The sequence below is a fragment of the Notothenia coriiceps genome, unplaced genomic scaffold (assembly GCF_000735185.1).
Source record: "Notothenia coriiceps isolate Sejong01 unplaced genomic scaffold, NC01 NC01_scaffold00036509, whole genome shotgun sequence".
NCBI lineage: Eukaryota > Metazoa > Chordata > Actinopteri > Perciformes > Nototheniidae > Notothenia > Notothenia coriiceps.
Window position 1 is genome coordinate 603035 of NW_011369210.1, and position 21174 is coordinate 624208.

General features: G+C 39.6%; 3 protein-coding genes across 4 annotated transcripts in view; 2 read left to right on the forward strand and 1 right to left on the reverse strand.

Moving 5' to 3' along the window:
* Window positions 1–382: 382 nt before the first annotated feature.
* Window positions 383–5570, forward strand: LOC104963861 (formin-like protein 20). The gene is made up of 6 exons (XM_010792519.1): window positions 383–546; window positions 2209–2297; window positions 2496–2645; window positions 2809–2937; window positions 3206–3331; window positions 3883–5570. Exons 2-6 carry the CDS (start codon window positions 2209–2211, stop codon window positions 3971–3973), a joined length of 585 nt encoding a protein of 194 aa, XP_010790821.1. The 5' UTR covers window positions 383–546; the 3' UTR covers window positions 3974–5570.
* Window positions 5571–6791: 1221 nt separating this feature from the next.
* On the reverse strand, window positions 6792–9051 carry mrps10 (mitochondrial ribosomal protein S10). The gene is made up of 7 exons (XM_010792520.1): window positions 8911–9051; window positions 8681–8733; window positions 8090–8159; window positions 7833–7972; window positions 7640–7748; window positions 7224–7313; window positions 6792–7137 (listed from the first exon to the last, which is right to left on the reverse strand). Exons 1-7 carry the CDS (start codon window positions 8980–8982, stop codon window positions 7057–7059), a joined length of 615 nt encoding a protein of 204 aa, XP_010790822.1. The 5' UTR covers window positions 8983–9051; the 3' UTR covers window positions 6792–7056.
* Window positions 9052–9495: 444 nt separating this feature from the next.
* The window catches only part of LOC104963863 (tubby-related protein 4-like), a 15475-nt gene continuing 3796 nt past the window's right edge, over window positions 9496–21174 (forward strand). The window contains exons 1-2 of one of the 2 annotated variants that reach the window (XM_010792521.1): window positions 9496–10208; window positions 11088–12058. In XM_010792521.1, coding sequence (XP_010790823.1) covers window positions 11807–12058 — 252 coding nt within the window. In that variant the 5' untranslated portion in view covers window positions 9496–10208; window positions 11088–11806. The remainder of the gene's footprint in view (window positions 10209–11087; window positions 12059–21174) is intronic. The other variant, XM_010792523.1, reaches the window with a different exon arrangement.

Here is a 21174-nt window from a genome sequence, read left to right on the forward strand (position 1 = left end):
TGTAACCAACGACTTAACATAGTAGGAGTATCTTAAGAAATACTCACTTTTCAGCAAAACGGTTTAACTTATTTAGAAAACGTTTTGAGTTTTGTGAATTGGCAAATTATTTATTTATTTTTTAAAATAGTTTTCGGTCACAAATGGATACAACTCGTACAACTACAATAAATAGCCTCTGTTTTGAACTTGGCCCAGTTAATTCACTTCAGGATGAGTGGTACAATTAGAACATACGTCAGCCAATTCCTCCAATCAGAAGGCCGAAATATCCAAAACAAGCTGACTGAGAGCAACAAGTAGCCAATCAGACACCAGTATTCCTCCAAGTGGGCGTGACCATCCACATAATGTGTTCCTCACAAATATATCCAACCTGGGATGAAGTAAAGCCTGACGAAGTCGCCATTTCAAAACGCTAAGAGCAACAGAAGCTGCAGGAAATGTTGTAAATGTTTTTATTTTTCTAATATATATATATTTTTACTAGCTACTAGGGAAGTTGGTTTAGTTTTTTAATCTACCTCGCCTGCATCACCAACTGAAGTAAGTCCCATCTCTGTGTGTTTCACCAAAGCGTTTGAAAACCACAGAAACGCCCCTTTTATTTAACGAATAACGTTTAGGTACAATCTTGTTATTCGGGCTTTTAGTTGTATTTTATATCTAAGAAAATAGCTGTTCAAATCTGAGATGCCTAGTCGAATATTATGTATAACAAATACACATATTTGGACACAGTATACTGTGTGCCAGCTGAGGTCGTCTCTGCGTTGTTTATTCCAGGAATTAGAAAGGGCCCTCCAAGCCCTTTGCGTTAAAATGTAACCACATGTGTTCGACATTAGCTCCTGTATGCTGCACAGTATTAAGGAGCATTATTAGAGACTTTAAGTGTATGTGTTGAACAGTGCCCCTCTGATTGTCCTAGCTTAAAATGAAACAGCTCTAACCGTCTCTAGGATCAGGATAACAATGTTTCCATGACGCTCGACGTGCCTGTAGCTCTGCACTGCAGGCTTATTTAATTACAAATAACACTGTGATAGAGTATGTGTGTGTGCCAGCCTGCATGACATAGTTTAAGCCTCTAAAGTTTATATGAATTAAAGGCAGTTCATTTGAAGGAATAACTGCTCCACAAGTGTCTATAGATATATGTGTAAATAGATTTCCTCATAGATATAGTTGAGGATATAAGGGTATCAAGGGACTTCCGACCTCATTGAAATAAATGGGACGAACACAATTTAAGTACACCACAATTCAACAACACCATAAACAGCTTAAAAAATGAAAAACTGAAAGATTGCATAAGCCAGAGTTTGTGAAAAATAATAAATGATCCAAAATGTTAATGTTTTTAAACTTGCAAATACTTCTTTGCTCATGGTGACCTCCTCATACCTTTTTAGAGTTTGTTTTAGAATAAGTGTATTTTTAGGGAGTATTGTGCACATATTAAGCTTTTGTTATTTGCTGGATCTTCAACCAAAGTATCAAACACACAGGTAGAAAAACAAGTAACAGCTTTTCTGTTTTTTTTTTCTTCTGGGGCGGTTTCTCCTTCAGGGTATATTTTGAAAGTCACTCCTAAAATGTAAATTCCCCAGATATTTGAAGAGGCAGTTTCCCTTCACAGCAACCTCACTTCTTACTGTACCTTTCCCCTATATTTTTCAAAAGTCTAACCCAACTGTCTAGCCTCACAGATTTTGTATTTTTTAGCGATCTGGGCTTTGGGACTATTAATACTTTTCCCGCTATCAGCTTTGACTATGTCCGTGTTTTACCTAAACACTTGTCACCTGCTTCAGTGTGAGGCATGCTGCATGCACAGCGTCTCACACTCGATGATGGAGCAATGCAGGGAATGCAATACAGAGGTTTTATATTTCCAAGATCTGCTGAGTGAAGTTTTACAGCCTTGTGTCACAATATAGAAACACATGCCTTAAAGTATTTTTTTGTCAGGGAGAAGTCTTATCAAGAATTATCTCATACAACATTGCAAGAGAGCAAAAGGCAGTAAATGGCTATCGCTTTGTAACACAAGTGTAAAACGTGAATTTGCATTTTGAATGTAGAAATCATTTTCTTGTCTATGGAGGAGTTGGATATGTTTTTATATAAGAACGTTTTTATTAAATAATAATCTTATAAGAGTGACAGTGTACTGTATATAAATATTGACTTGCATCATTTCAGATGGACGCAAACCCAGAAGAAAATGTGACCGAAACTTCAAGGATTTCCAAGGATGAACCTCAGAAAACCTTAGTGGATAACACATTTAGGTAAGTCTCGGGTTTCCTCACAGCCTCATACTGTATTTATGGATACATAATGGTGAACTGTTGCATTACATGATTATGAGAAGCTTTCATTTACCTGAATACTTTCTGATTTTGCCCAATTTGCGGTGATCATAACAACACTTGCACACTTGTTGCAGAGTGTCAATTTTTTCCTCAAATTAGTTTTAATCTCCTCAGGGGTCGTGGGTTTAGAAGCCGTAGTCGAGGGGGTCGGATGAGTCGAGGCGGCATGGCTGGGGGGCGGGGCATGATAAAAGGGTTTGGTCCACCTGGATACGGGAGAGGTCGAGGGAGAGAAGGAGCCATGAACGGATTTGCACCCATGAGGTACAAATATTGAAATATACTAGGTGGTATTCATTCAGAAAGTTGCTTTTTGAGTTGTGTGGTTATAAATGATATAAGGGAATCACCTTAATCACCCTAGAGATTTGTTGTATAAAAAATGCCATGTTATGGATAAGTTGCATTTCCTGTTCTTCCCTCTCAGAGGAATGAGGAGGATGCGTCCTTACCCAGACATGAGAGGTCATCGAGGTAGGGGTGGACCAATGGGCATGGGCCCTCCTCCTCCCCCCCCTCCCATGTACCTCAGAGGCCCTTTTCCACCCATGCACAGGTAACCGGCTCACGCACAATCACATTCACAGAGTTGCTCTGAGATTAAAGAACGATCCTCCTGATTCTAAAAACTTTTGACCAAACTGTCTAGTTTTTATAGCTACCGTATAGTAAGTTATATACATTTCAAACATCAATTTTTTTGGAGCAGTCTATCTTATCTTCTTTGGTTCCTATTGTTGTCACTCACTTTTGCTCGTGTGTATCCTTACATCAGGTTTCTTCTGATTGAAAACATACAACGTTTTTTGTTTTGCTGTCTGTAGGCACGGACCCCGTCCCCCCCCTCCTCCAGGTCACCCTGCTTTCAGAGGGCCTCCTCCACACCCTCGAGGCTGCGGCATGCCCCCCCCTGGACCTCCACGCCACTTTCACCCCCGAGGCCCAAGAGGGTAAGAGCTGTTTTAATATTATAACCACGCTCAAGCTTTGTAAGTCTCAGTTCTCTGCACTTTCCTTGAACACTTTTAAGATTCCTCAAAATAACATCCGGTGAGATTTGAGACAAGCCTCCACTAGTTATATTCCTTAATTTTGTGATATGCACTAAACAGTGAGGGGTTGTATACAATGTACAGTCCTTTATGTCTCTTTCCTCTTATACCTCACTATAGCTTTCATTTTAGGGTTTACATTATTCTCTCATAATTACAATTCTCAGTTTGTTTATCAAAAAAATAGAATAGCCCACAAATCTGTCTTACTACAACAATTTTTCAGACAACATTTTTTGCTTAGTTTGTTAATAATAATTACACCCACTGCAACTATTTGAAGCCTTAAATAGTGGACAAAGTACTGTAAATACATGACATTGAAAGGTACACAGTAACAGAGGGGATCACACCCCTGACTGGATTAGTTCAGATGGCTGCTCTTATCAGAGTGTGCCCTTATTGGCCAAAGCCAAGAATCCAATGTGTGATTTTATCCTTTTACACAGCTACCACAATGGACCAGTCTCTCCTCCTCCTCACCGCCCACCTGGCAGAGGCCAGAGGTGGCCAGGGCCCCCTGGTGGCCGACGCTTTTAACACAGCCTGCCCTAAAAACAATAACCAAACACTTGTTAATGCAGAAGGGTCCCACAGTGGTGCAGTAAACGCCCCATGATTATGTGTTACACTAAGTTTCTGAGTATCTTCATGACATACTCTGTGGCCAAATGTCTGCATAATGGTATTGTCTACTGGCAAATAATTTATGTGAAAATGACAACATAAAATGCCTCACAACTTTTACAATGTAAAGGCATTGTATTATATGTTACAGAAATACTGTTGGTACTGTAGGAAGTATTTGACATTCTCAAGAAAAAGCTAAACAAGTTTGAAACCCCTGTTCTGAAAGGGAAGAAAACATATTGTTCAAGTTCTTTAAATGTGCTGTGGTTCTTGCCTTAAGAAGCTTTCCTGATCCATAATAAAGAATAAAAAAACAGGATGCAATGTATATTTGAATATGGGGAAAGTTGGGTGAAAAGGAATTAAAGAGTGCACAGCATCCCTCGAGCACCACTGTAAACTAGCTTAGTACAACTTGGACCTCTTAAACCTTAGCTATTGTTACATGGAAATAGTTAAGTATTATAACTTTACTAAGCAGTGGTGTGACTTTTGTTCAACACTTCCACAATTTTTAAGTGAACAGACACTTGTCAAGTATTCATGAGTATTTTATTTTATATTGTATATCATTAATGTGCAGCTACTTTGAGTCACCAGTATTGCTTTTTAAACATTCATGTTTGTCTAGACTCTAGACAAACATGAATGTTTAAGAGCTTTGTCATTACAAGATAGTTTGCTCTAGACTCTAGAGCAAACTATCTTGTAATGACAAAGCGGAAAAGACATTACAAATTAATAGTATATTGAAAATAGATTTCTAGTAGATTTTATAAAGACAATTCCGTTCATTTAAGGACAAGTTACTCTTGACTGTGTTTTTGAAGTGTTTATAAATACTCTCTTAACTGTAATTTACCTAACTTTTGTGAACCTGTGATTGTGTTTTAATGAAAACCGTCAAGACATGACGTAGTCGTGGAAAAACAAATAAAAATAAAAATAAACCCAACTTCTCTATTTTTTGTTTATTCACAAACAAGTCTGAGAGTTGTCATTATACTTTATCTGTATTATATGGAAATAATGAATTGCAATGTCAAATCTAGAACTGTACACAGTAATAGTATTTCATATTTGAAAGTGAACACTTTATCCATGTTAAGACCATTGCATGAATGCACACTATTATATACATTTAGGATAAGATTGGACGATCAAGAGCCTTTAACGGAACATTCAGCCTGCAGACAGCTGAAGCTTATTGCAGATATTAAAAGGCTACAAAATGCATCTTTAAATTGCCCTTTTAGTAACTTGAAAGATGACCTTATGTTACCTTATGAATTTCACCAGAGGACTCAGAACCGCTCAACTTGAGTGATGCCACAGTTCCAATTCAGTGGTTGCATGTCTAAAAGGAGGACATCATCTGCAAAAGATAAACACTCTGATATGGACTCTAATATTTGTGTGCTGCTAGGATAATATCTTGACAATAATTGTAAATTGATTTCAAACGGATTTGTCTATTTCATTTAACACTCTTATAATGCATAATGTATCCTACACTCCTGTACATTTTAAATATGTTATTAATAAATATAGAAGTTATAGATGTTTATATTAGGTTATAGCAGAAAGAAGATTATCAAATTAATGATTTACTCTAGAATCAGTGATAAACAGACACCATGAATTGTTGACGACTAAACATTTGTTTTATTTTGTGAACGCATGTAGCTCCATAGTGTACTGCTATTTTAGCTCTGAGTGTATACAGATAAAACAAACCCCAGCTGTGAAGCAGAAGCACAATCCTATGAAGACACATTTCTTATTTATACTGCATGTTGCATTTACTGCCAGTGCAACAAAGGACTTTCCATTTTTTCTGAATGAAAGTGTTTTATTTCCGAAGCACTCGGAATACCTCAAGAGGTATTCATCAAAGCCAGTCTCTTTCATAAATGTGTCAAAACAAGTGTTGCACTTTCCTCCTGCTCTTTCTTTCTTGTCTTCAGCACTTTTCGTACATGTTGCTGCCTCTCCAGTCTTTGCAGTCCACTCTTGTTTCTCCCTTTGGTTAATGATAGCAGCCTGACTGTTGTTGTCTCCTGAAGGGAGCATAAAGTACAGTTTACCTCCCAGGCCACAGGATCCCAGACCCTCCCTCACATCCGTCCCCCCCGAGTCACCAGCGGCGAGAACTTGAAAAGGTGAGTCTCCTCTTGTATCTTTATCTCTAAACCCCTTGCTCTGATGCCTGGAGATTCTGTCTTTCAGGAGGGAAGTTGAAACCACTGTGCAACAGTAACAAACTTGGCGAGACCGTGAGGAATATTGAATAAAGGTTGTGGTATTTCGTTTTTTAATAAATGAATACAATAAATACATTTTGGATTTACCAACTTACATGTAAGTATATCTGTACTGTCAAATGTTAACAAGAACAGACAGTATACGCACACCTTCAGGTAATGTATGGAGACTACAAGTATAATAGCCATCTATCTCAGGATAAGTAAGCCATGTAGTATTTATTACTGTTAAGCAGAAGATACATATTAAATTGTCATTTACTTTTATTTGTGTCGCCCTGAAATATCTTTGTAAACCAATAATTCAATAAAAGCAAAAAAAGAAATGTCTTGTGTCCTACAGAATGTGTTCATCATACAGAATTAGAAACCACTGCATCATCTACAATTTGACAAAAACAATGTTATATTAAAGTAGAATTTCTATTATAAACTATAATTCCTTTTAAATAACTGCACATAAGTCTGTTAAATAATGTATTTATTGAAAAAACTTAAGTAATTCCACACTGTTTTGCAACAGAACAACAATGAAAACACAACTGACAGTAGATAATGACTTACATGTTGATGTAATGAATGCCAGTTCTGGTGTTGAACTCTATATTGAGGATATTGCTGAAAACATTATGCTGAGCAGTTTTAAGAATCCATGAAAACTACACGTTAATATTGCAGTTCTTAACATATTCAATTCTGAGAAAACATCCAGTAATTAGATCAACGTTTTCACTGGCTGGGCTTTTCATCAACGGGTTGTTCCTCCCACATGGGTTTTTTGATGTGATCTGGAACCTTCTCCATGGCTGTCTGATAACAACAGCAAAGGGAAAAAACACATTAATTCAGGCTGTTTGAATGCAGCATTAGATTGAGCAGGCGGGATAGTTGCTTACCTTTGTCACCTCCATGGCTACACCTTCAGGGAGGTTCCTCTGGATGTATTCAAGGTAAACCTGTGCTGTGCAGCCAGTTATGTGAGACAGCTAAAAAACAAGAGAAGGGACTTAGATTCATAACCAAATCACCACTAACCGGTCAGGAATTTCATCATTTTAGGGGCAGGGGCACTTTGTGTTGTCAATTTTTTGAGTAGACACATGCCAAACTCCAGGGAGAAGAGCCTTTAGATAAAACACAAGTCCACAGAAATAATAAATTGAAGCAGTAATTGTTAAAAATAATTAACCCTAGTTAAGGCTTTGGCCATCACAACCCTCAGTGAAATGCCTTTTGAAACCATTTTGAAGTTTTAATAACCATCGACTAATTGAATAAAACAAACATAATTAGCCCTGTTCAGGATCATCACCTCGATGCACCGGTAGTGCGTCCTCATCTCATACTGGACTCTGTGATTTTTGAAGATGTGAATCGACTTCAGGAGCGTCAATCTCTCCATGTCCTTGGGAGGTTCGTAACTGTGGCAGAAGAACAAAAGTTCATCAAAAAAGGTCTTCAGTAAAGATTTTAGTAGCTTAAAAAGGTATCAGGAGGCTACTCACACTTTGTTTTGGGTGATGCCCAGCTCATTGGCTGCCATGGTGGCAAATATCTCATAGCTGTCCAACACGGCTCTGTCATGACCTTTGACCAGCACCGACACCCTCTGAAACAGTGCGTCAGGCTCTTCTGTGACAGTGATCTGCAGGGAAACAAATGAAAACACAATAAATGCATATGATCTGTCTTTTTTGTATTATTTCAACCTTGAGCAGTTAAAAAAACAGTCTAAGATGATTGAATTTTACTGATAACTCACTGGTGAAGGTGTTGATGGAAGCACTGTTTCTGTGTGGAAGGAAGTGCTGGGTGCTAATGGTAGAAGAGACCTGCAGCAACAAAACAGTAATTCACATGGAACATGTCTTACCACATTCAAGTAGATAATGCAGGTCTAGAACACAAGTAATAATGTTATTTAAAAAATCTGATAGTGATGTGAATCAAAACATTTGCACATATAAGGGAATTATTCAGTTATACAAAAGCGCTATCATCTATTCTAGATTATCATGGAAACAAATAATATTTTTAAGGTTTAAAGAGTAGACATAATTTGCTATGAAATTGTGAGACTCCAGTCCAGCACTAATGTATGGCCTATTTCCCAATACAAAAAAATAGGTGGAAATCAATACTTATTTAAAACTTTTTTGTTGTTGAAAAAAGGTACAATAAATGTCACTGTCTGCAAACATAGCAATAAAACAGATAACAGGGCAGGGGGATCTTGTAATGCCTAGTTGATGTACTTTGCAGACAACAGCTCTAATGCAAGGTCCAGGTGTATTGCAGTTAATAATAAACTGCGTAGACAACAAACGAGTGAAGAAGTGAAATTGCAGCTTACCTTATTTTATAGCATTTTATGTGAGGTGAACAGGCACCCAAAACTCTCGGTCCCTGTAAATACACTTACATTAGTAAACATGTAGAAATGACATTTACTGTACAACCGACCCACCATGCTACAACGGCTGTCAGGGACCAAACTGTGAGATGTAATAACTCCTTCTCAAACAGATACGTTAGTTCATTGTTCGTAGGTGTTGTAAAAATACAAATCTATTCGTTTCTTACCAAATGTGAGACTCTGCTAAGAACCCTTCCAAGAGAAAATAATTCTCGTCTGAGAGCCATGGGAGCAGCCATGTTTTTGGAGAAGGTGGAAAAGAAGGGAAACTAGCTCTCCCCCGTGCTGCCCTCGTGTGTTCCGGAGTGGGATCTGTGACAATGTTCACATATAAATACCGTTTTTATAGTTTTACAAATTCCATTGCAGGGTGTTTAGAGAAATGTATATACTGATTTAAACATGTGCTAGCTTGGATATTGTACTTCCAAAAACCACAGCAGACTAATAAATTGAAATGTATCATATCACATTCCAAAAAAGAAGTCCAAAAGAAAAAAAGTCCATCATGTTCAATATTAAAACCTTAAATTATGTTTATGATTGAAAGTAAATTCTGGAAATAATTTGGCTATTAACTTGAAAGAAAATATGATGGACATTTATAATGTACCATAAACAGGTAGCAAGGAAATGAAAACAATCAGATACACCAAAACTAAATTCATTATTGTCTACACTAGAACATATCACCTTGCAATCACTTATTAAAACAAATGTTCTACATGAAATTACCCAACTTATTAAATGGGAAATTGCTTCATTTTAAGCATTATTGTCGTTGTTTGCAACAATGCGTGATAATAAGCCATTGCTTCAGAAATAATACTTGTTAAACACATTTGTATACATGTTTTAACTGATCAATGCTACCTAAATTATTTATATAGCTTTACAACCATGTCCATTATTCTTTCATCCTGATATTTAAGATTACATTAATGTTAGACATTAATTAGAAATTAGACAACTCCAGTTGTTGATGAGAACTGTGATGATCTAATTGGTCTTAATCACGTTCCTGTCACGTGACCCAGCTGTCGGGCCCTGCCAGTGTACAGTAGCGGCTGCAGGCAGAGGAAGAAGCAGCAGCAACAGAGGTAAGCACTCCACTGCTTATTGAGGTTCTCCGGCTTTGTTGACGGCAGCTCTGACATTACTTTTCCGTGGTGCCCACTGCGACACTGACATGCTTGTATCATTAACAACTACGTGCTAACATTGAAAACAACGTTGGCATAAACACTCGGCTAACGTGCTAGCCGTAGCCAGTTAGCGACGAGTTGCCAGCGGCGGATGGACAGAGCCAGTCTCCGCTGATGGTGGTTCAGGTTCAGCTAGCTAGCTGCTCGGTTAGCCTCTTAGCTATCACTGTCTGGCTGTTCTTTGTGGAGGAGACAACAACACAGGCTGCTGCATTCACGAGCATCTCGGCTGGCTAGATCAGCGTCACTGCACAAAGAAGGTACATTAAAACGGAGGAGATTAATTCCGCTGCTGACATGTTTTAATCCGTGAAAGCCCACACATCCCTCTGTTTGGATCCACCAACACCCAGGATCTAGCTATCCGTAGCTAGCAGGCAGCTCTCGGCGATGGGTGTTTGGCTTGTTTTGACATCATTTCACGGGCTTCACCATTAACGTTGTTTTTAATGTCAGTTACTAACGATAGTATCTATGGATATGTCATCAACGTTAGGCTACACCTAACTGGCAACTGTATATATTTTGATGGAGGAAAATGTCTCTCTGTCACATCACCTGTCTATAATCCAGTGTTCGTCTTATATGTGTGTATGCTATTATTTCTAACTCTGAGAATTTACCTAATTCAAATATCGATTATAGTCTGGCTGGCACACCAGATGTCCATCGGGTTTCATTTGACTGTCAGATGACAGTCATGAGCATCGTGAATCTAGACGCCCATTCCTCTGTCGGATCTTGTTAGATTGCTATTAAAATCACTGTCTAATTTAGTTTTCTCCCCCTCTTTTATTACATTGTTTTCGTGTTTAATTGTGGCAGTCAGTAATCAGTGTAACTCGTCGAGTATAACAGCTAAAGCTAAAATTATACACGATTATCCTAAATTATTCACCAATCAGTTAAATATTCTTCCGCTACGGTGAATAGTCCTCTAACTAAATTGATAAGTAACGGTAAGTGAGAGGTAATTTTAGCCTAGCGCATTAATATTTAAATTAACGGCTGTGGGCGTCAGGTGAGTGCTTCCAGCGATTACACTGTTGCACGTCGACTTGTACGCTTTATTTAAATAAAAAACAGCAATACAAAATATAACGACATTGTCTGTATGATAATGACATCCTTTTTTTTAGTTTCCAGCAGTCCTCCATGGGATCCCCGAGGCGGGTTGAAAAGGCAGATTGGCTGACGTGATGACGTTCCCGGGAGAAGCGGCTCTCCTGCGGGCTGACAGCTGATGGAGTCCCCGCTCCTCCTCTCGCACACGGCCGGGGTCGTATGAGGAGGACACGGAGCCCTGAAATGACACACTGAATTGGACAGAAACGTTAATAACATCAACTGGTTGAAGCGCTGGGAGGTGTTGGAGGGTAATGGGTGCATCTCCTGCTGATGAGTTTACAAGACAACGATATTTTTTGGATGTTTGTTTTTGATTAGCTGACATTCAGTGGAATTTCAAATAAGTTTCCGGTACTGTCATCTTATGCCTTGTCATTGAAACATCATCAACAAGGTAGCTCACTGATCTAACACATCACAATGACTTGAATGAGTGCCTTTTGCAGCCCATGATATCTTTAACCCAGCATCGCTAAAGTCCACAGTTTTGTGACCTCATTTATACTTTTAGGGAAGTGTTCACTGGTCACCTCTTAATCAGTATTGCAAATCACCGAGATAGCCGAGAGAAAGCGCACGTATTATGCACCGTTGTCGCTGTCTCACATCCAACACCGAACCAGTAACCTCAGGGGAGGAGAGGCGCTCATAACGTTACCGACCCCACCCGAAAACCTCCCTCTGGGTATTCTTTTTTCAAATATCCACGGGGTAGAATACAGCTGCTAGCATGTTCGCCGCCGTAGAGCATGGCCCAGTCCTCTGCAGCGACTCCAACATCCTGTGCCTGTCCTGGAAGGGCCGGGTGCCGAAGAGCGAGAAGGAGAAGCCAGTGTGCAGGAAGCGTTACTACGAGGAGGGCTGGCTCGCTACCGGGAACGGTCGAGGAGTGGTCGGGGTCACGTTTACGTCCAGCCACTGCAGACGGGACCGGCCCACCCCGCAGAGAGTCAACTTCAACCTCAGAGGACACAACAGCGAGGTAAGAGATGACTCACCGTAAATGCATATTAGGTTATTCCTACTAAATTAAACTTACTGATATTTGCATTGAAAAGGTATAACAACAACGCATATTGTTTCAAGGATTGTAGAGTTACAAAGTGGCCCTCTGACAATAATTATTTCAATATATACCTCACCATCAAGTTCTTTCATCTCAATGATGCTCTTGAGTGTGATGATCTTATTGTGTTTACAGGAAAATATACACAGATCTAATAAAATATATTATAGCACATACTAAAAAATACCATTAAAAAATATCTTGTATACCATGATGGCGCACTTGAGTAATAAGTAACTTAACACATCTGCCCTTCTTCTAATTAAAAGTGTCCTCTACACTTTAAAGACAACTTCAGCATCTCCCTATTTATGCATTTGTGGTCACTGCTCCCTTTTCCCAGCTGCAGAGTCATGCGCAGAACAATGTCCTTAAAGTTACTGTTCTTTTGTGCTTATTGAGGCCATGTTTGGCAACAAGTGTACAGTATTATCTAGCACAGAGATGGTGCACTTTAGTTGAAGAGTGACTCACCCTGTCTGTGCCATGGCATGCTGAGAGTTTCAAGTCTTATCACAACAGATGATTTAACAGTTTACAACGATGGAGTAATCTGGGAAATTGTGTAGTGTTTGATTGGAAGTAAGACCTTCCTGCTCTCAGTGGCTCTTTGTTTGGCATCAGTTGATCTGCCCGCTGCTTTTAGTCACAACATTACCATGCTCAACCCTCTGGCATTGCTCTTATCTCTCATCATGGTAATACCCTTCCAAAGTTTCCCACCACTAGTGCACTCAGGCCATTTATTGTCATTGGAAAGATCAGTTGAGTAAAGTAGAGGTCTTTTGCCCGACATGTATTTGAATATTCCTGTCATTATATAGCAGTGCTGGCACAAGTAGAGACTGCACACAGGTTGCGTATTCTCGTTTAGTGGGTGGAGCAGTTGGTCAGATGGAGCAAGGTGCTGTGTCAGCATTCCATAAGGCAGCTGAAGGGAGAGTGGATGAATCCCCACAGAGAGTGACTGAAGCGCAGCAGAAATGTCATTTAACTCTGCCCACTTGAATGTGGTCCAAGTACTGACATTTTCCTTTTGTTATTTTGGTGCATGCAGTGTGGAGGACATGACACCTACATCATTCGAATTGACCCACTTTGTTGTTATGTGTATTTGACTTTATCCACCTATTGGGGCTGATTCAAATGAATGATGACACAATATGTTTTGTGTATTAAAGTTACAGATGACGCGTTGTTGACAAAATTATGGATATTGCTGTTTAAATGCAGCTATACTGCGATAATACTGAAAACAAGGACAAATTGGAGCTGCTTGTGCATTTATTTATTTATTTTTTAAATTAAGTCCTTTTAATAATTTCCTTCTTATTAATTTAACCAAGTCCTAGAAAAGCAAATATCAGAATGTTTTGTATTTTTTGCATCAATCAAGATGATTTTACAGTGGCATTAAACACAGATGCAACTGGGAGAGAAAAGCACGTTCCAACACCTCCCTTTAACCTCATCCTCGCACCCGTACTGAAAGAAGTAATGCCCTTTCTACCTCCACTCTAGATTTGATGTAAAGCAATCAATAAATGCTTTAGGAATTGCAAAATCCATCACTTGTCCACCCTATGCATAATTTGGAGTTTCTGACAGTGGTGGAAATCACACTGCCTAATGAATTTGGTCGAGTTATGACAGATCGGTTCACTCACCCACATTATTTTCTATTCCAGTTCTGATGAGGAGAGGACAGATTGCTGTGTCCAATTAGCAGTCCAACAACAAGGACGTTAACCCCTAGAAATGAATACATTTATATTTTGTTCGTCCTGTCTAGGTATTAAAGATCAGTTTTTAGATTAAAGCGCTATGTCAATACATTTGAATAACCTTTCCCTGTATGTTGAAGTGGCCCACTCTTCAAACACGTCACATGACATCCCTGTCCTTTTAAACGTCAGCCCTGTCATTGAACACTTGTTGTCGTTGGTGACGACGAGTGTCCTTTCACGTAAATTGGCTCAAATCATGTTATGAATGACTCCACCGACAACAATGCAACATGAACTCATCCTTTAGGATTTTGGTCCTGCCAAGATCGATACTCACGCCAGCATCCTTAAGTTGGTCCATTATTCCTGTTGACGTATCAGACCTGTGATCATTCTAATGTAAGCGAGCTTCTGAACGGACGTGTCTTTTGGACATGGCCCAAAACAGGCAGTGTGGTAAAGAACAGGGAAGATTTTGAGCTGTAAGACATCTGTTAGGAGCCTTTGACTCTCACATGTCGTTTCACCATTGTTTACCACACATCTGATTGGTTCTCTTGCTGGGGAAATGGCCTTTCCCAAGACCCACATAATACTTATTGGAATCACCCGATTAAGGTTAAGATGCAGGCTTTAGATTGATCAAACCAGTATGTTTACATTCATTTAAAGTGGCCCCTTGTAGAGAGTTATTTGATTGGTCTTGTAGGTGTTTTGTTATTGGCCGATTGAAACATGCCCTCTGATTGATCCAACACCTTTCAAATACCAATTCATCTGCTCCAGTGTTAAGAAGAGGACAGACAGGGAGAGGACTGTAATACTGTAAGGTGTACTTCCTCTCCCTGGGGAAAAGGGTTTGATTTGCACTTCGGTCACCCTTTATCCTCAAGATAAACCACAGCTTGTGTTGTTGTCAATCTCAGCTGTTTTCCTGCTGTTTTACCTTTTCTGGAGTCTCTAATGATCTTCTTCAGATAATGAGAAGGCCTGTTGTAAATCTCTGATGTAGGTTTGTCCTCCTCTGTATTTAATACCCCTTGAGCCAGGTTGAGAGAGATAATTACAAGGTAACAGCTTCAAAGGGATGAAGGTGTGTGTGGTGCCAATGCTCCTTTTGTTGTGTCTCCCACGGCCATCTTTTCACAATGGGCGTCATGAGAAAGCTACTTTGTATCCAATGTTTTTTGTTTTTCATTGAGCTTGGTTGCTTAGCAGAAATCCTCAGGCACTCTTTACGCTTTCAACTCAGCATATTGTGTCATTCTATAATAAACGTACACACATTATTTTTAGTGATGCCACAGTCAGTAACATTTTCCACCGCTTAGTAAAAAATAATTGTTTAGACTTTTGAAATCTTCATCCCTATATCTTGGAGCCAAATGTAAGGTCTTCTAATAGCTATCGTTTTTTGACCAGCCATCCCAAACCCACCAACATTCAGAGGACAATGATGTAAAACAGAGGAAATGTACGTTGGAATAACCAACCAGTTAATATTTGTGATTTTGTTTGGAAATTTGACTGAAGCCATTTATGTAAAGCGTCTTTGAGCTTTAGGAAAAGCGCTATAAAAATCCAATGTTTTATTATTATTATTATTATTGTTAATTTGAGTTATCAAACAATTGATTCGTTTTCTGTTGCTCAATAAATCAACTAATATGTTCCCTCTGTTTTTTTCAACATTATGGCTGCTACCAAAGTATAACACTTAAAATAAACCAACAAGAGAAAAGTATAAAAAGGTTATTAAAAGAGCATTTGGCCTTAAATGACCTGATGCTATTTTTATAAACCGATACTAACCTCAAGCAGCAGACACATCAGTTGCATTACATTTAGAACAAAACATAAAAAATAGATGAAAGCAATACGTTTTGCATCTTGCTATGTGTCTATACTTCTGAAGCTGCACTGTAATCCCTCTGGGACATGCATCAGAATAGATCAACGCCTTTTGACAATCCAGCGCGTTTTATACGTTAGTATTGCACTCAGATGCTGAACAGACTGAGCAGATACTCACCGGGAGTCCAATCATTCACCACGAGAGATGAACATCAGAGACAGGCTTGACAACGACTGTCAGCATGTTGACAAGGAAATGTTGGGCGCAACTCAGAGTTTGGGAGAATTGTCCGTCAGAATCCTGTCAACTGCTAGCTGTGCCGTTTGTCTAATGTACAATCATACGTGCTTTAAGTACTTTTATTTCCTATGAAAATATCCACAATGCTGTCCATTGTAGATTCAGGTTGGTCTAGTCTGATGGTATGCGTCTTATTTATTTAAAATCCTTCCCATTGCTGCAACATCATTGGCATTCAGGTGCATCTTTGTTAAAGTTGAAGTTCCTTTGCTGCATTAAACAGTAGGTGCTCCAAGTTAGAAAGTAAGTGCAATTTACATTTCTCGAGCATTTACGCTGAGAGAGAAAGTAGAACATTAAGGGAGAATCTCAAGGGAAGATGTTGTGACTTTCGTTGCTAAAAATATGCATCCTTTTAAAGTCCTCAGCACAATGTCATTCGGTTTATGATTTTGTTGCGACTGAAACTGCTTTAAAAGTTATGTATGGAAAGATTTGTTTGACTACTGAAGTTAAAAACATGCATTCATACACACCTCGCTACCATTTCCATGAGTCCGATGGGCGGGTTATTCCCCTGAGGCAGAAGTCCTTTGAGGCCTGATCCAGGCTCTTCGCTAAAGCAAGTGTCTAAGGACCTAATCCAAAAGAGAAGAGAGACCCAAGGGCACATACTCATGTTTACCACTTCACCATGTAGGTTCAACTCACACTGGGACTTATTTGATCTGTTGTGCAGTGTGACATTTTCATGCATTAAAATGGTCATAAATAAAAGAGTTTATATCTCTCGTACTGTAGATCGCATGTGCAAAATTCCGCACTGATTTGGGAGCTGTACTGTTCTTTTTAAATGGTGAAGATGATACCGGATGACTTATGTGGTGCAGAGCAACTAACTTGTCTGTTCAGACATAATGGGGACCATAATAATACATTGCTAGACAGGGACAATGCAGCATCATTTCTCCTGCAATAAGGCCGAAAGTTTTGTAGCACGATAGTTGTAAGAAAGTCATCACTTCTAATGGGGTTACTGCGGCCTCAGAGTTTTCCTCAGTGTCATTCACCTCTGCTTCCATCTCCACCTGTTTCATTTTAGAATTAGTTCCACCACAGCTCTCCATCCTCCTATCATGTTCTTCTCTGCCTTTACACATCTTCCTTAAAGCACTTCTCTTTCCTGACCTCTTGACTTCAGAAGCCCTGCTGTAATTGAAGAGCAGACGACCCATTCACTGCATTAAAATGATCTCACCAAAAGTGCTTAGTGGAAATGACATTAGTGTGCCGCTAATCCATTCTTGAAGAGGGTATGTTTCACAACACTCGGGCTCCTCTGCTTCCTCAAATCCAGGTGTACTTGTCTGCTCGCCAGAAATGTTTCAAGAGAGAGACAGTGTGGTTTGTGCAGTGCAAGTTGTTTTTGCAATAAGCGATGTTTGTAGTCAGAAAAGACAAACTTATCTGCTCACTCGGGTTCACTTTGTTTTACTGTTGCTATTTGCAGAATAAAAGCTCCTCATTTCAGCCTAAGCAGCAAACATCTGTGAAAACAAGAAATAGAAAATATAAGTACCAGATTGCCTTTCTTGTACATGTATTTTCGTGTGCTACTTTATGTTTGCTGTTTATATTTTAGAGAGTTTCAGTATTTGCCTAACACGCTCCGACACAATTCTGTACTCGTCAGTTTGATTCAGCTCAAATGCATCGCTACATTACAGTCCAATATACACCCAAGGAAAACCTTATAAATACATCATAGCAAACAGTAAACCAGTTATGGTCTTGTGATGCTGCAGATTTATAACCATGTTATGATTCTTACGCACATGTCCTGTTGCATTACAACTTGGGGGCAGTATGGAATAATATATTGCAGCCTTTTATAGATTTGGAATAAAGAGCCAATTTAGTATCCATACAACCTTGCGGCATTATTGTAAGTGACCATGTGACATGTACAGGCACATCCAGTAAACAGCATGTATTTATCTAATTCATTTTTTTGACATATATGATGTAAAGTCAGTCTTAACAATATCAGCCCTGTACTCAATGTTCAAAGAACAGTACTGTCGGGGGGGGGGAATAGCCAAAGGATCTGCATACATCCTATGATAAATGATAAGATGTTTAAGCACTTAACTGCAAGTCAGTGTGTCCACCTTGCCAACACCCACCGCTCACAGTCTTGCAGCTTTCTTCCTCGGCTTTGCATCATACCCAGTGATACCCAATGTAGAAGCTATTATCAGACATTGATTATAGTTTTAGCACATGCTTGCTCTACTCGTAAACATTTCAGATTCTACCTCCTGAAGGTCCCGTCCCGTTGCCCTTTCTGCACGCTGCAAATCTCTCTGACCCCACTTCCCCCATTCAGGCTTCCTTGCTTTTGTATCAGTGCAGCTTTTCTCTTTAATTGAGTTTTGCCTCTGATTTAATATCATGTCAGACCCAGAATTACAGGAGAGGGCAGAGGGAGAAGGGAGAGGCTCCTTTTCGCTTGGTAGTTCTGTATCAGATTTTATTGTCGGTCAGGGGGTTTTGACTTTCCAATTATTCTTCATTAGTCAAGAAGTTTCAGCAGCAGCTTCACATTCAAAAGAAAAGCATAGGAATGTATTTTAACATGGGTATTTTTAGAACTGCGATCATTTGTCCCTTTTCTAGATTTGTATCCAGATATAGATAGATAATTGTGTCTTGGTGTCTCTCTCATTGCTGTGCTGCAGTCCATATAACCTAAATGAATAAACTATTTTAATAGGTTTAACTATGACTTGTTTAGCAGAGTAACCTTGGCTTTAGTTAAAGAAAGTCCAATAAAGGATTTCAGTGTCATCTTGCAATTTGTGTGGTGTCATTTAGGTTTGTGCATGTTAAGATGTGAAAAAAAACACAGCCTACTCCTTCATAAGTGTGTTTCAAAAGAAGCCCTAACCCTAACCCTAACCCTAACCAAGCCTACTCCTTCATAAGTGTGTTTCAAAAGAAGCCCTAACCCTAAAAACAAAGCATTGCCATGGACGACACACACACGTGTGTTTCAAAAGAAGCCCTAACCCTAACCCTAACCCTAACCAAGCCTACTCCTTCATAAGTGTGTTTCAAAAGAAGCCCTAACCCTAAAAACAAAGCATTGCCATGGACGACTGCACCACTGTGACACTGCACCGTCTGTCACTGTGTCCTCTCACTTTTGCTGACTCCGATGCAACCCAAAGCTGTCCCTTGATTTGATTTGGTATTCTCAGTTAAGTTGCTAGGGTCAGCTCTGCTCCCAGTCTCCAAGTCTCAGCATGAGACCGGGCCGCAATGACAACAGCAAGACACTGCAGGAGCAATGACGGTGCCAACTTCCCAAGGAGAAGTTGTCAATGGCCGTGCCCGAGCCAAAGGGCAGAGTTAAAGGGATTGTAAACGTAGTAACCCACTTTCTAAATGTCAAATTGTGGTATCTAACATTCTAAGGTACTTTGATTGGGTCTTTGAGAGCATTGTCACCAATATGTCTGCATAGGTTTGCATTTGTGCAAGCATTCACCTTGTTCTTCTGTGATCCCTTTGACCCTTATTGTCCTGTGGCTTCTCACTCTGATCCTGCCTGTCTCCATGTGACGTCTGATCTCCCAGATCGCTGCGTCACAGCAAGGTGCTCAGCTGTCTCCCTCGCGGGATGCCTGACCAGCTCACACTAATCTCCACACTGAGCTATATTTACAGAGACACATAATACAGATTATTCTCACCTCTATGCGGCTGCAGATAAGTGTGTGAACATGCAATACATACCATGTGTGAACCTTATGCTTATTTATTGATTTGTTATCTTTAGTTTTGTCCCTTTGCTAGTTTATAGTAGAGACATGATTTAAGAATTAGGCAACATAGACTCCTCCCTGATCTAAAGCCTCATGTCAACACCAGCTGGAGCTGTACTGGGTTCTGTAATACCATCCGGAAAATCCTTTTGGCTCACCAGGGGTTGCAGACAGTGCACAGGTGGAGTAACAAGAAGGATTTGTATTCCCCTAAGGAGATACTTGATCATAGAAATGTGTCTTTCCAACAAATCTTTGACAATACTAGTGCCCAAGCTTGTCAGCTTTGCGCCCGCTGAGCACTGCTGCCTCCAGTGACTGCTGTGGCTGAATGATACATGGTCGGCCCTTTTTAATGGTGCGTGAATTTGGTCAAGTCAGTCAGAATGACATACAGACCTTAGGTGCAGAGCTGCAACAGGCCAGCTCTCATTGTGTCCTCCTTCCTGCAGTTTGCCAGCTGAGGCACACCTATAGAGCAACATTAGGATTTATACCACTGGGAGTGGGAGGGAAAACACGGTAAATCTGGCTCACAGGACACCTTATTGCTGAGGGAGCAAGGCCAGCAGAGCGATGAATCCTTCTGGTCACTCATTGCACTAGAGGGCTGCACAGGGTGTATTCATATAAACATGTTTGTGTGAGTCAGAGCACTGAAAGTTCAGCTAGTAGAACTCAACGAAAATGTTACACTGCAGTGATTATTAGGGAATTATTGGAAAACCCTGCAGAATAAATGTGATCGGTAACTGTTACCTGAGCATTTATTGCATGGAAGCATCTACTGGATTTATATCATTTAGTTTTACACCCTATTATACTATATTTATCAACATTTCTCATCTACAGTTAATATATAATTTACCATCAAACCTATATTAGATATTTTTGCCGCCTCTTTTCCAAACATTGGGTCGTGCTGCTCAAGTTTTGACTATGAAGCACATCTTGCACTCATCTCTTTCGACTCCACTTCAAGAGATAGAATTACTAACAAAGAACTGCTAACAGAGCACTTATATACTAACAAAGGGCTGGTTTATCTAAAGCCAGTTGAGTAGCACTTGGAATGTTTTAGCTCTATGAAACCTGATGTACTTATATGATTCTGTTTTCTTCAAGTTTGTATCTTGTTGGTTGAATGCATTTATTGTAAGTCGCTTTGGATAAAAGCGTCAGCTAAATGTAATGTAATGTAATATTCGAAAAAAATTCAGTTTAGGATGGCCGCAGAAACTACATTACCCATAATCCCCAGCTATGGTTTGGGACTACAGTCCCGTTGACAAACCCCTTGCGCATTATGGACACAAGCGATTTTCACCCATTTAGTAATTATATGTTTTAAATTTGCACACACCAATGTGTTTCCTATCG